The 15,165-nt window shown below is 38.3% G+C and overlaps 3 protein-coding genes across 3 annotated transcripts; 1 reads left to right on the forward strand and 2 right to left on the reverse strand.

Moving 5' to 3' along the window:
• The first annotated feature begins 2,108 nt into the window (after window positions 1-2,108).
• On the forward strand, window positions 2,109-5,396 carry LOC147276627 (receptor kinase-like protein Xa21). The gene is made up of 2 exons (XM_086252823.1): window positions 2,109-4,656; window positions 4,940-5,396. Exons 1-2 carry the CDS (start codon window positions 2,124-2,126, stop codon window positions 5,305-5,307), a joined length of 2,901 nt encoding a protein of 966 aa, XP_086108949.1. The 5' UTR covers window positions 2,109-2,123; the 3' UTR covers window positions 5,308-5,396.
• Window positions 5,397-6,191: 795 nt separating this feature from the next.
• LOC147276628 ((S)-8-oxocitronellyl enol synthase ISY1-like) lies at window positions 6,192-7,823 on the reverse strand. Its single transcript, XM_086254586.1, has 2 exons — window positions 7,664-7,823; window positions 6,192-7,533 (listed from the first exon to the last, which is right to left on the reverse strand). The coding sequence occupies exons 1-2, from the start codon at window positions 7,700-7,702 to the stop codon at window positions 6,397-6,399; spliced, it is 1,176 nt and encodes a 391-aa protein (XP_086110712.1). The 5' UTR covers window positions 7,703-7,823; the 3' UTR covers window positions 6,192-6,396.
• Window positions 7,824-9,400: 1,577 nt separating this feature from the next.
• Window positions 9,401-12,332, reverse strand: LOC147276629 (Pentatricopeptide repeat (PPR) superfamily protein). Its single transcript, XM_086255774.1, has one exon. The coding sequence runs from the start codon at window positions 12,255-12,257 to the stop codon at window positions 9,780-9,782; it is 2,478 nt and encodes an 825-aa protein (XP_086111900.1). The 5' UTR covers window positions 12,258-12,332; the 3' UTR covers window positions 9,401-9,779.
• Between the last annotated feature and the right edge of the window lie 2,833 nt (window positions 12,333-15,165).

Here is a 15,165-nt window from a genome sequence, read left to right on the forward strand (position 1 = left end):
AAAAAAACAAGGACTTGCGGTGGTGAAGTTCATTTCAAATTGGGGATCAATAGTTCATTTTAGAGATAAAAAAAAAGTTAACTCATAAGTGAAATTCATTTCAATAAGCTGGCCCACCATGTGAAAAAATATATATTTACAGCTTCTCTCCTGTTGACATATAGACTGCATTATATCTTCTTGTCTCTCATATTAAATTCCTTATCTTCTTTTTGAACTGCACCACTGTAAGTAAAACTACAGTTCAATTCAATAGATGCCAAAATAATTCACAAAATTGAACTATTGAACCATTATTGTGGATGCTCTAATATCATGTTAATAGGCTTAATCTCAAGTAGTTGATCAATGTATTCATGAATAATGCTCTAATATCTGTTTTTTTTTTTTTTTTGGTCAAGTAAGGTGTATCTGTTAATTCCACCAAAGCCTCTCACAACAGTCTTCAATATCCCATTCATCACATTATTTTCCACCAAGTCATTTTCTTTCTTTCTGTCACTTTCCCTGAAATTAAGGAACACCATATTAATTAAATATGCATGTTGACTAGTAAAGTCGAGACTGTGGTTGTTATTAACAACCAAGAGACCAACAACAGTGGACTGTTGACGTCGGTCCTCCTTTAATTTGGAAAAGCATTTTGAAACTCGTCCCGTCCAGTACTCCCTCATCATATTAAAATTTTCAACAACCATCAGAAAATGTTAATTATGGTGTTTCTTCTCGTCCTGTATATCAATTAATTAGTTTGTCATGCCTCATCTGAAATCAAACTTACCATTTTAACAGAGGAGAAGTCCCTCCTTTCTAATTTGGAAACCTTTCATCTCTCAAGATATTTGGTGCAAATTATAATAACTTGTTGGGAATTAAGCATCAAATACTAGTTTCAGATGAGAAGTACCTACCAAGTGTTTTTTTTTTTTTTTTTTTTTGTAATGCTAGGGGAATCATGTCATTGTACCACATTTATGGTACCACATAATGTGGCTTCCTAATATAAAGAGAGAGAGAGAGAGAGGGGAAGAGATCAAAATGGCTAGGAAGCCACATCATCTGGTACCACAAATGTGGTACAATGACATGGTCCCCCTAGCATTTTCTTTTTTTTCCCCCCCAAAAAGACTAACAAGTGCTTTTGTAACTTAAAAATGACTATTAGTTATATTTACTGAACGCCCAAAAAAATATTTTTGACTATCTGAAAGCATTAGGCTTAATTCGTAAAGCATTGTCAAAAGATCCTAATCACTTCTACTCACATATCGCTGCATCCAGGTCTAGTTGATCTGAAATGAGTTTGGGGAAGTAAGATGGAAAATTGTGCTCTTTCTAGAATTTCTACTAAATCACAAACTGTTCTTGATATTTTCAAATATTAGTATACATGTTTATGGATAAATAAAAAATGTTCACGAGGCTCATTTCAGTAAAAAACCCTTTGACAACATTTTGCGACATTATGACCCATTTTATTTATAAAGGAAACATCATGGTTGTTAGAAATCGTTTTTTTTTCTTTTAGAAATAATTCTTTTTTTTAGCCAATTCTTGTTAATTATTCAATTAAAGGAAACATTATGGTTGTTAGAAATAGTTTTGAGCAATTAGTGCTGTTTATATTAAACAATTTTTATGCAATGCATATATCTTGACCCAAAAGCATTTACGTACCCTTTGGAGGATTGGTTCAAAGTGTACAGAATTCTACCATTATCGTTGGAAGTTAAGTGGTAGTTGGCTTCGGAAAAGCAACTTAATTATGAAACTACTTGGACCTCATCCTATAAATAATTAGTTAATTTGTCATGCTTGAGCTGAAATGAAACATACCAAATAACCCCACATCAGAACTCGATCATCACTCTCTCTCTCTCTCTCTCTCTCTCTCTCTCTCTCTCTCTCTCTCTCTCTCTCTCTCTCTCTCTCTCTCTCTCTCCATCAGAACACATCAGATCGAATTCAAAATGGTAGTTTTGATTGTTAGATTGGTCTTCGTATACTCACTTTTTAATGCATTCATATGTTGTTGGAGCTCCATGCATTTGAACCATAATGAGACAGATAGACTCGCACTGCTAGCATTCAAAGCCCAAATAAAACATGACCCCTACCATGTCATGGACTCCTGGAATGTGTCCATTCACTTCTGCCAATGGCACGGCATCAACTGCAGTCGCCGGCATCACCAGAGGGTCACTGTGCTCGATCTACGACACCGAAAGTTGGTCGGGTCCATATCCCCACACATAGGAAATCTAAGCTTCCTCAAGGAACTGCACCTTCAGAACAACAGCTTCAGTCATCAAATCCCTCCACAGATTGGGCAATTGCATAGATTGCAGGTATTACTTCTACACAACAACTCACTTAGTGGGCCTATTCCTCCCAATATATCCAATTGCTTCAACCTCATCACACTCAATGTGGGTCACAATTACGGGGTGGCAGGCAAAATTCCTTCCCAACTTGGCTCCTTGTCCAAGCTTCAAATATTTGATGTCCAAATTAATAATTTAACAGGAGAGATCCCTCCTTCCTTGGGGAACCTTTCGTCTCTCCAAGTACTTGCTGCAAGTGATAATTACTTGATGGGAAGCATCCCTGGCTCTCTAGGCCAATTGAAAAACTTAACATTTTTTTCATTGCGCTTCAATATGTTGTCTGGTACCGTCCCTCCTCCCATCTATAATTTGTCTGCTCTCCACACTTTTTCTGTAGCACAAAACCAAATTCATGGGAGTCTTCCCTCATACTTGGGCAAAACTCTCCCTGACCTCCAAATCTTTCACATTTTCATGAACCAATTTACTGGATCCATTCCTTTATCAATATCCAATGCCACAAGTCTGGTGAGATTTAATGTTGTAGAAAACAAATTATCCGGGCAAGTGCCGGATTTGCGAAAGCTTTGTAACCTCCAAAGATTCAAGATTTCTTATAATAATCTTGGAAGTGGTAAAGATGGTGACTTGAGTTTTCTCTCAGACTTGAGCAATGCCAAAGATTTAAAGTCGTTGCATTTTGGCTTCAACAATTTTGGAGGGACCTTTCCGGCATCAATATCCAATATTCTCTCAACAAAGCTTGAGCATCTTAATTTTCAAGGAAACCAACTGCATGGAAGCATACCATATGGGATAGGGAATCTGACCAACTTACAATCTTTGTTCATGGGGAGAAACCACATCACAGGTAACATCCCCACTGACATTGGGAAGCTTCAAAGGCTTGAGAAGTTGAGCATTGAAGACAGCCAATTATCAGCGAGCATTCCAACCTCTTTTGGAAATTTAACAATGTTATCTCAGCTCCTATTGCACAGAAATAATCTTGAGGGCACCATCCCTTCAAGCTTAGAGAAATGCCAATGGCTGATGACACTGGATCTTTCTCAAAACAACCTCAGCGGTGCAATACCTCAACAACTTATGAGCCTTCCCTCCTTGTCCATTTATTTGGACTTGTCTACAAACTACTTCACTGGTCCCATTCCATTAGAGGTTGGAAAGTTAAAGAGTCTAATTGCATTAGACATTTCTAACAACATGTTATCGGGAGAACTTCCCAATAGCCTTGGTAGTTGTTTGAATTTAGAATTCCTATACTTGCAAGGCAACTTATTGGAGGGTTCAATTCCTTCAACTATGATTTCATTGAAAGGGATTCAAGATTTAGACCTTTCTCATAATAATTTTTCGGGTGAAATTCCACAATTTTTGAAAGGCTTTGTTTTCTTGAAGAATCTGAACCTATCTTTTAATGCTTTTTGGGGTGCCGTACCAATTGAAGGTGTTTTTAAAAATGCAAGTGCAATTTCAATTGTTGGAAACACCAGGCTTTGCGGTGGTATTGCAGATCTCCAGCTGCCCAAGTGCAAGTCCAAAGAGTCCAACGGTAGAGGATTGTCTCGTAAGTTGAAATTAATAATATCTGTAGCATCAGGGATTTCAGGAATAGCTATGGTCCTGTCTTTTATATTTCTTTGTTGCTTAAGAAGGAAAAGAAAAGAAACTGCATTGAGCACTTTGGCTACCTCTGTTTTGCAAGTGTCATATAGCACTCTCTTAAAAGCTACTGGTGGGTTCTCCTCGGCTAATTTGATTGGTGTGGGTAGTTTTGGGTCTGTGTACAAAGGAATTTTTGATGATGATAGAGCCCAACTTGTTGCCGTGAAGGTGTTTAACATGTTACGCCTTGGAGCTTCTAAGAGCTTCATAGCCGAATGTGAGGCATTGAGGAATATCAGGCATCGAAATCTTGTCAAAATTATAACTTCATGTTCAAGTGTTGATTTCTGCGGCAATGATTTCAAAGCTTTGGTTTATGAGTTCATGGACAAAGGGAGCTTAGAGGAGTGGTTGCATCCAACTAGTACCAGAACACAAGAGGCCAGAGACGCACCCAAGGATTTAAATCTTAATCAAAGGTTAGACATCGCCATCGATGTTGCTTCTGCACTGGATTATCTTCATAATCATTGCAAAACTCCAATAGTTCATTGTGATCTCAAGCCAAGCAATGTTCTTTTGGACAGCGAATTGACTGGACATGTTTCTGACTTTGGATTAGCAAGATTTCTAGACAATAATGTTTCTGCCAATCAAACTAGTTCCATTGGAATAAGAGGATCTGTTGGTTATGCTGCTCCAGGTAAATATTTCCATATTCTTCATTTTTTTTTTCCTTTCTCCTCGTTTTACCTTTGCGGGAAATTAAAGAAATTATTAATAATCTATATAAACAGTTCATGTAGCAAAACAAGAGAAAAAAAATGATTGCATCTCCTCCATTTCCATGCACATATATAATGGGGTTTGCTGATTCTCTTGGTTTCTTTGTACCCCCATTTCCATGCACATACAATTCCAGAGAGCTATATTTTAAATTAATTACAGTTGTGTTGACAATATTTTGTGATGTTTGAGGTGTGTAGAGTATGGTATGGGAAGTGAGGTGTCAACTTATGGGGATGTCTACAGCTTTGGTATTCTTTTGTTAGAGATGTTTACAGGCAAGAGGCCCACTGACGACATGTTTAGTGACGGCTTGAACCTACACAATTTTGTGAAGATGGATTTCCCTGAGCGAGTTACAGAGATTGCAGATTCATCACTACTTCGAGGAGACTCCAACAACACTCCCAATCAATGCAGCAGAGCGAGGCCTCAAAAAATAGAGGAGTGCTTGAGTTTGATATTTAGAATTGGAATAGCATGTTCTGCTGAATCCCCATCGCACCGAAAGGATATCAGTGATGTTGCATCTGAATTGCATTCCATAAGGGGCATTCTTCTTGGATAAAAACGTACTTTTGCTACTCTTTAGGGTCGGCTCCTGTCCCTTAAGGCTCATCACCTTTATTATTTCTTTTTTCTTTTCTAAATTTTATGTGCTGGTCATGGAGTCTTGTTGCTGATACCTACAGTAGATGAAGAAATGTGCAAGTAAATAATCAGCAGTTAATTGGATACATTGTGTGAAGAGTACGGTTGCATCTTGTGTTTGTTGTGTTTGGTTTGAACTTGAGCCCTTGGTGTTATAAACAAATTAAATGAGTACCTATTGGTGTGGTAGTGTTTCTCTCCACTTTGTTGGAGTACTTCTGTCTTGCAGAGAACTATTATGCTTGCTAGCTATTCTTTCTTCTATGACATTGTACACAGAGGAGAGCAGCTTTGTGTGAGATTCCTCTCTTGCTTGTCCGTTACTTAGCAGTTCCTTGAACTTTGATGTTTTATAATTGTTCTTATTTTTACTTTGTTTCTTCATGTCCAGTGTAAGCATAAATTAGTTGCAAGACTTGCAGCATCATTGGGAGCATGCATTGAATTTAAGGTGCCTGAATACATTTATGGTATCCAATCGGCAGTTCATGTAGAACACAATGATGAACAAATTCAATTGTGACCTGCTCTTGTAGTACCTCTTCATCTCCTAATGCCAAATTTTAGCTCTGTCCATATCAGAGTTTGGAAAGCAGATACGCATCAGACACCTTAAATTCAATGCGTAGTTCTTGAAGACAAAAACTCAAGGGTCCACTTTGAATGGCTCCAAAAATGCACTTGGAAGTGTTGTAATACCAAAATTAATAGCTATCCAAACATCCAAAAAGAGCTCCTCTGTTTCATCCTGGTTATGTGTTGCAACCTCTTGGCCTTCTTTTAGATTGTAAATTCAGAGCATTGCAGGAAAAATACTTATTCAGGAATCTTTCAAAACACTAAAATTTCAACAACAACAATGATTACAAATGCCATTAAAGCCTCAACAACAACGATTTCTGTAATTACAACTATGAGTAACTATTACAACAGTAGTAATATAAAAAAAAATAATTAAAAAAAAAAAAACCCAAAGAAACAAGACAAAAAAACTTGGCAAGGCATATCAAGGAACAACTTTGAAAGATTTCATCTTATCAATCCAAGTAATAAAGGATGTCTTTGAATTCCTGAACCCCACAAAACCATGCTCTTTGCTCTTGTTCATACTATTCAAACTTGAATCAACCGCAAACATAGCATCCACAAACCACCAGTTCCCAACCTCTTCCAATTTGGTCTCCACCAGACCCTTCTCCTTCACTATCTCATCCCACACTGGCCCTTTATCTTTCATCATCTCCTCCAACGTCAACTTGGACGCATTGCCACCATCAAACTCCACAAACTCCACCTCAAACTGCTCTGCCAAAACCCTCCACAAATGCTTCCACTTGAACACATCCCCATTGCTGGAATTGAAGGCCTCATTCTTTGCATAGGGATCCACTGCCGCCCATATCTGGTGCTCGGCAATCATGTCAGCATCCGAGGCGTCCCAGTACCCGTCCCACACTCCCCTACTCCCCGGAAACCTCAACGGCTTCCCCTCGTGCTTACATATGGCGGCGTAAACACACAAAGTCCCCACCATGTTCATCAAGCTATACGGCGAGAACCCGAATATCACTCCAGGCCTGTGCACAGACCATGTCAAGCCCTCCTTCTTCTTCACCTCCTCAAACAAAATGTCCTCCTGTGTGTAGTAGAAATTGGGCACTTCCAGCCTCGGCAGGTCCTCATGATACGGAGGCTCATGGGGTTGAACCTTGCCGAACATCTCAAAGGGTCCAACGTAATGCTTGATACCCGTTTGCAAACAAATGTGTTGCAAATTAGGTGCATTTGGGATCACAGCATTCAACATGTTTGTGAACATTTTAGCGTTGACCTCGCAGTTTTCGGCCTCAGTGGGCCTGCTGGCCCATGTCACATAGAAGATGTGGGTGATATCGGTGAGCTGCGAGAGCTCAGCTTCGGTCTGTTTTGGGTCAGAGAGGTCACACTGGATGTACTGGATGGGGTGGTCCGCGTTCCAAGGCGGACGCGGCCGGCGGGCCAGGCCGTACACCTTCCATGGCCCGCCGGGCGTGTCGGCGAGCGGCAGGATCTCGGCAAGGCTGTTGCCGACAATTCCTGTCACGCCGGCAATCAGCGCCACGCTCTGGTACTTGGGCGGCGCGTCGCCTGGATCCAATGATTTCTGTTGAAAATCATTTTTTTTTGTTTGTGGGATTTATTAACAGATTATATCATAGAGATAGAAATGAATAGATGAACTGAAGAAACAAATTATGGGGTTGTTTGTGAATGAAAACTGATTGATTACTTACCTTTGCAGCTCCAATGGCTCCTGCCCACCACCAGCTCATAGTGTTGTTATGAATATGAATATGATGTTTGGCTTTTCTTTGTTTTGGGTTTTGGTACTGTTTGTGAATGTTGCTCTGCCTCTCTCTCTGTCTCTGTCTCTGCCTCTCTTATATTTGGGAAGTGAATGAATCATATGATCTTATCCCAGAAAATTGGTTGATGATTATCCTTTCTCATGAAATTCATGATGTTTGGCTTTGCTGTGTTGTCGTGTCAATTTGCTGGCCATTGGACAACTGGCACGTTTTGCATGCGGCTGCCACTCGAGAACGTTCGGTGTACGGTCATGACTCGCGGTTAATCAAATTTTGTGAATACCAAATACCAACTCCAAGAGGACATTTCTCACCTACCCAAATTGATATAAATGCTTGGGAGCCTTAGCTGAATCTCAACTGGCATGGAATGAGTGAGACGAGGATACAAATAATAAAAATCTCAGGTTAAAATCTTAGGTTCATATGTATATATTTCTATGGACAATACTCGGGTATTCATGATGGGAGAGAAGATAGTGAACTCTATTATCAACTTATTTGATTGATCATAAGTATAAGATTGATACTCAAACTTAATAAATAACTAAGCATTTTCTCATTACTACTTACTAAAGTTCCCACTTAACTCTCATCTCTCATCTTGAGATCGAATATTTGTAAAAATAATAATATTAAATTTATCAAATTTTTTTACTAAATAATGTATCTTCATACATATTTATATTTTATTTATTAAAATAAATGAGGCGGCAGAGTAAATTCAAAATTGAATAAGTTATTGTCATAATGTCACATCTTTTGCTGAAATGAATGAAATTTGGTGAGTGTGGCAATACTAAGAATAAAGAGAATGAATACTTTTACAAAGATCAAAACAAATCTTAAAATTTTAGATTCCAACTGGTCATAAATTTTTTTATATTTGGATTTAATTCGAACTTTATTTAATTTTAACGATTAAGATATTGTTTATCAAGAAAAAAAAAATTAAGAGATTGTTATATCACTTGTCCCACTATTTGATGCCCACAATTTAAGGAAGGCTTTGGTGACTCTACCATTATTGAAGGAAAATAGCAAAATTGTTTAGAAGAAAAATAAAAGAAAAGGATTTGGATCCAAAAGAAAATATGTCATTCTCATAATCGATCATTTGGCAAGCATGTGGCATACAATCCAAGAGAAGGGTTTCACCATCTTAATTAAATGTATTACTGTCCCACACATTCTATTAGAAATATAGAATACTGACTGGATTTGGATTCATTTCATATTTTCACGGCATCCCTTATCATATTGGATGATATGAATTTCTACTTTTATCAGAAATGCACATCACCAATTCACTAGGAGAGCAGGGCACGTTTGCTTTGCTTTGCGTTTATATTTTCTTGTTATTGACCTTCGTTTAGGTGACCAGGCTCCCTGTTTTCTAATTCATTTTCTCACCAATAACAATAGGCCAGATTGCATGCAAAGCAAACAAAGAAGATGAATGCATGATTGCCTGGAAGTCCAAGAGAAATCTTATCTATTAGAACCATGATAGTCCTCAGTTCTCAGTTCTCACAACACCAACCAGTCTTATACATCAAACCCATCTGACCAAACAACCAAAATGTTAACATTAATTATATGGAGGTCATGCAATGATTGTTACAGTGAAGGGGAATATTTTAGCACAAAGTAACCATCAAATAAACAAGCTACAGCAACCACAGGTTAACTGCAGATATTGGCATTGATGAAGAGTTAAGTTTACATATCTTGAAGTTATCCAGCATCCCATTACTTCATCTCAGCTAATCTATACAACATCTGCCGCTGATCATATACATTGAACAAAACATATAGCTTAAATCCCTCAGTTTCAAAATATTCACAATATCTGCAACTAGCCCTCCAAAGAGAGAACAAAATCATGTACATCAACATTACATGATCCCTTCTTGTCTCCATGCCCAAATAATATATAACATGAGCATAAAAGAGGTAATGAAGGACCGGATGCATAATAGTGTTCGAGGCTAAAAGTATGCCAATCGAGCTGCCACCACATTCATAGAGCAAAAATTAACTATGACCACTTGTTTCTAATACGGTCTAATAATCTGCCTTGCTCCCCGTCAGATATGTGTGGATCAAGATCGCGAAGGCTATTGACAAACTTGTTTCCCTCATCCCGTCGATTGTGCTTACAGTACCAATCTACAATGGAGTTGTATGTGTTCTGGTTTGGTTTACAGCCATGCTTAATCATGTAGCGGACAACATCAATAGCTTCCAAAAACGATGAATCAGCAGCATAACTTGCCACAAAGGTGTTGTACGTGATTACATCTGGAGCAATCCCTGCATCCCTCATTTCTGAGAATATCCGTGAAGCCTCTCTCATACGACCATTTCTACAATAAGCAAAAATAACAGTATTATATGAAATTCTATCAGGCGTTATTCCCTTCTCCATAATCTCCCTTAAAAACTTTTCTGATTTCTCAAAATCTTCTGAACGACTGTACATATACATCAAACTATTGTAAGTTGTCAAGCTAGGAGTGAACCCCATCTCATTCATAAATTTCAAAATCTCACTTGTCTTCGCAACCATCTGCCTCCGGCCATATATCGACAGCATGGCATTCAGGGTAGTTATGTCAGGTGAAAACCCTTTTTTTCTCAGTTCCAAGAAGGCATGTTCTGTTTCCAACAAAAGGTCACTTTTACTAAAAACTAGAACAAGTGTCTTTAAGAGCACAGCATGGGATTCAATTACACCAGAGTATATTTCTTCAGCAAGAACATGGATGCGCTCAATTTCCTTTCCATTGGCATAAGCATGGAGCAGAGAACTATATGTAAGCTCATTGGGTTTACACTGACCATTCTGCATTTCAGCAAGTATTTTCTCAGACTGTTCCCAAAGCCCACCTCGAGCCAATGCTGCCAAAACAGCATTATAGGTGGAAAGGTCAGGAGTAACACCAGCTTCTAGCATTCTCTTATACACAGCCATGGCTTGGTCAAAAGAACCACATCGGCTGTATGCACTGATTAGAGTGTTGAAAGTATCCCTCTCAGGTACAAACCCTGCCCTCTTCATCTCCCTGAACACTCCTGACACTTCTGAGTCCATCCCATTTTGGCCAAACACTGCCAAAAGTGTATTCCAAGTCACAATATCTGGGGTGCACTTACATGTCTTGATCTCCTCAAAGACTTTCATCATTTCTGCAAATTTTCCCCTGTTACCATGCATCTTAATAAGGGCATTAAAGGTACAAATATTTGGTTTGCAACCAGAACTTTTCATCTCCTCGAAAACCCTCCTTGCAGACTCATCCTTCCCAGCCTTCTCAAATCCTGAAAAAAGGGTGGTGTAGGTGAAAACATCAGGTTTAATCCCCTTCTCCACCATCTGGGTTTTCAGGGCTGTTGCCTCCTCCAACAAACCACCTCTCGCATAAGCTGATATCAATGAATTGTAAGACACAATGCTAGGAGAAAACCCATTAAACTCCATGTCTTTCAATACCTCCATTGCTTCCTTAGTCCGCCTAGACTTTCCATACACATCCAACAACGCATTATAAGTGACCTTATCAGGTGCAAACCCTGCAGATTTCATCTCCTCAACAACCCCAGCAGCCTCTACATGCAAAGAACCACGCCGACAACAACTTATAAGCGTATTATAAGTATAAGCATCCGGGGCAATCCCAGCACTCTTCATACCCTCAACAAGAGCTCTAATCTTATGCCAAGGCATACCCATTTTCCCATACACATTCAAAATCACATTGTAAGTTATCAAACTGGGTTTACACCCCTCTTCCTCCATTTTCTTAAAAACCGTAACAGCCTCTCTATACCTCCCATTACTAGCACAAGCAGTAATCAAAGAAGTGTAAGCATAAACATCAAGCTCAAACCCATCCTTATGCAAATCCTGTAACAACGAAGTTGCAGACGAAACCCGACCCACTTTCCCGAGAATACTAATAATCACAGCAACAACAGAACCACTCAAAATCGAATTACAATCTTCACGCCTTTTAAACCACTCAAACACACTCAATGCCAAGTCAAAATTCTTGTAAAAGCCTAAACCTTTAACAATGCCCAGAACGTCCAAAGACAAAGATTCCAAGCTAAACCCAAATTCATCTCTATGTGACTCAACCAAACGAAGAAGCTGTTCATACAATTTAGAGGAATCAAATGATGGGTCGATTAGGGAATGGAGGATGTGCTGACCTTGAGAGGAGAGGCGGTGGTGAGACCAGGGCTTGCCGCGGTTGGTGTCACGTGACCTGCCGATGCGAGTGCGGGTTCTAGGGAGGGTAGGAGGAGAAGTGGGGTTTCGGGGTTGTGGGGTTGAAGGGTTTGGGTGGAGGAGGAGCTCTTGGAGAAGAGGGGTTATGGGTGGTGGTGGTGGTGGTGGAAGTGGAGGTGATTGTGGTGGTGTGGTGGGATTGTGGTGTTGGTTGGGGAAGAAGGGTTTAGAGGAGGGTGGGGGGTTTGGGAGGAGCAGAGGGAGAGCTATCTTCTCTGCCATTAGAGAGAGACAGAGGAAGTTTTGGGTTTAGTGGCTGGGTGTGTGTGAGGTTTTGGTACTGCCGTACTACAAACAAAGAAAGATTTTTTTTATTTTCGTTTTTGGTTTGGAGAAGAATATCTAATATCTTTCTTTGTTGGAGGGGCAAATATCATAGATGCAGATACTTTGATACTTCTTGTTGATGTGACTTTGGGAGGCAAATGAGGTTTTTGCTCAACTTGCACTGGGAGTGTGACAAGGAAGAAAAATGCGACTGTTCTTTTGGTTTTTTTTTTTGGTGTGAAGATAAGAATTTTTCTCTAATTGGGACAAAAATGCTGAATTAACATGGGGATATGAGTTAGCGTTTAAAGGGTAGTAAAATGCTTGGTTTTAGGGTGAGTGCAAAAAGTTTTCTCGGACAATAATGCGAGGTTAATGGGGAAGTTAATGACCATTCATTTCTCGAACAAAGTCAAACGATCGAGTATTCAACACTCACTCACATTCACACAATGTTCTCACATTATCAAACATATTGTGTTAGAGAAGGACTCCAGAGAAGATCCATAATTTTTCTAATGGAATTAAATACTTAATGTAAAATATAAAAAATCATAATAATTTAACTTAATTTTTAAAATAGGTCCAAAGTTCGATTCCCTTTAATATAACTAAAAGAAAAACTTAAAATTTTAGGTTAAAATGCTAAATAATTACACTAGAAATGAATAAATAATTAAAATTAAAATTTTTGCAACAATATAATTAATTCAAGATAAGTATTTATAAATAGAGTAAAAGAGTGAAAAAGAAAAAAAAATTGAGAGAATTGGCAAAGATTGAAAGAAGAACCAAAAGAAGAGTTTGAGAGCTATGGACCGCTGGATTGGCTCATGGCCCATAAAAAATGAGATTATCTCAGGTACGAATTTTTTAGCCCGAGACTGATGAGTCAGGGTAGCTCGACCGCCTCGATTTACAGGCCTTCCACAGCAGTGAGGGTGAGTTTGAGAGTGAGAGTGTATGAGAGTTAAGGGAAGCTCTAAAATGATCTACAGTGGACTGGAGGGATGAGATTGAGAGTGAGTGAGAGTTAGAGTTGAGGGTGAGATGAAAAAAAGTTGAGAGCTTCAATTACTGAGAGCTTCAATTGCGTGGGCCCTACCACGTGGGAGGAAATCAGAAACCAAAAACATGAAACTTGGAAAAGACACAGCAGTCCTTATTCAAAACTGAACTCACGTGCTGGCATGGAGGAATTGTGAGAAAAGATGAGGGCATAATTGTACAATCTGTGTGAGAGAAAAAGTGGCAGACCAGCCACTGTTGCACGCCAGGCTTGTCGGCTACTCACCTCCACTCGCGCTTGTGAGTCACGGATGTCCAGGATTGTTTCTAGCTTTCATCTTAACGGTCAATATTAATTGACTGGTACAAATTTATATACATATTTTTTTTTCGGGCAGTGACACTTGGCTGTATTTGGGTTTTCCGTTTCATATATCCGTTGGAGATCAACGGTCCACATTAATTGACCGCTATAAATATATTAAAAAATACATAAAAATTTAGATAAAATATTTAAAAATTCACAAAAACCAATTGTAAATTTAAAAATATTTAATTTAGGTAATAAAATTATAAATCCAAATATAGTCAATATTGACCTTATATTAAAGATCTCTTCAAAATAAAACCAATAGTATAATTTTTATAAATATTTAAGTTATAAATTATAACTTAACTATAACTTAATCTAATTTAGGCTTAATTTAATTAGGTACAACTGCATTACTCTCAGCTCTCACTCTCAGCACCACTGCAGCTTCAGCATATATCATTCTCACTCTCAGGACAAAAAATCACTTTTCAGGCCACAAAATCACTTTTCAGGCCATGTTTTACTCTCACTCTCACTCTCACCACTGTGGATGGCCTAATGAGGCTAGGTCATGGTGAGCTTATCTTTTGTTTTTCTTTTTTTTTTTTGCTTACATGGTGAGCTTATCTTAAGGATAATTATATTTGCCTTCTCACAAAAAGGATAATATTATTTGAAGCCAACACATTGATTGTTGAAAACTTGAATGGTTAACTATTTATTTATTTTTTGAACTTAAAAGAAAAATAGTAAATTCAGTTGACCATGGCAGCCATAGCCAATAAGCAACTCTATTCAAAGACGTCATGCTAGTTGTATTTGATCATGGCATTAGCCAAGCACCACTTTAGCCATGGAGGAAAGGAAAGAGAAGCAAGGGGAAAGGGAAGGGAAGGAAATTTCTTTTTTAATTTTTGTTTGAAGAATAATTAAATTGGGGCAAGATGCAAGAATGATAGAACCACCCTTAATTCTTTCTTTGTTTTAGGTTTGAAACCCTTTCTTTCGATTAGCTTTTTAATGTGGCAAACAAAAAGGTCACCTTCAAATAAAAACCCTATAGAATGAGAATGAGTTTCGTTGCGCAGTGTTCATAGAAATGGCCAAACCTGTACAAAAAATTATTGACTCGCATGCATATTGTGACAAGGAACTCATATGTAACGGTCACATATAAAAATTCTTAGGAAACCACATTTTTTCCCAACTATGGACCACCATATGAGAATCCCGAGAAATTTCAAAATGGAGCTGCATCGAAAACAAGCACATGAAAGAAGAAAGGGTAAATTACAATTTAGTACCTCAACTTTACCTCGGATTTCAAGTTAGTACCTCAACTTCAAAAAGTTGCATGTCAGTACATCAACTTTCATTTTGTTGCAATTACATACCTCCGTTAGCTTTTCCGTCTGTCAGACCGTTAAGCGCCTATGTGGCACAGTGACGTGGCTTTAAAAAATGCCACATAAACAAAAAAAATAATAAAAAAATAATAAACTTTAAAAAACAAAAATAATTATAAAAAAAAAAAAATTAAAA

Source organism: Dryas octopetala, chromosome 8 (assembly GCF_963921425.1).
Source record: "Dryas octopetala chromosome 8, drDryOcto1.1, whole genome shotgun sequence".
Lineage (NCBI taxonomy): Eukaryota > Viridiplantae > Streptophyta > Magnoliopsida > Rosales > Rosaceae > Dryas > Dryas octopetala.

Bases quoted from the DNA above. Each gene is read 5' to 3' on its own strand.
- LOC147276628 (XM_086254586.1), bottom strand. From the start codon at position 7,702: ATGAGCTGGTGGTGGGCAGGAGCCATTGGAGCTGCAAAG. The intron at 7,534-7,663 runs GTAAGTAATCAA...GATTTTCAACAG, and splicing joins GAGCCATTGGAGCTGCAAAG to AAATCATTGGATCCAGGCGA.
- LOC147276627 (XM_086252823.1), top strand. From the start codon at position 2,124: ATGGACTCCTGGAATGTGTCCATTCACTTCTGCCAATGGCACGGCATC. The intron at 4,657-4,939 runs GTAAATATTTCC...TGAGGTGTGTAG, and splicing joins TGTTGGTTATGCTGCTCCAG to AGTATGGTATGGGAAGTGAG.
- LOC147276629 (XM_086255774.1), bottom strand. From the start codon at position 12,257: ATGGCAGAGAAGATAGCTCTCCCTCTGCTCCTCCCAAACCCCCCACCC.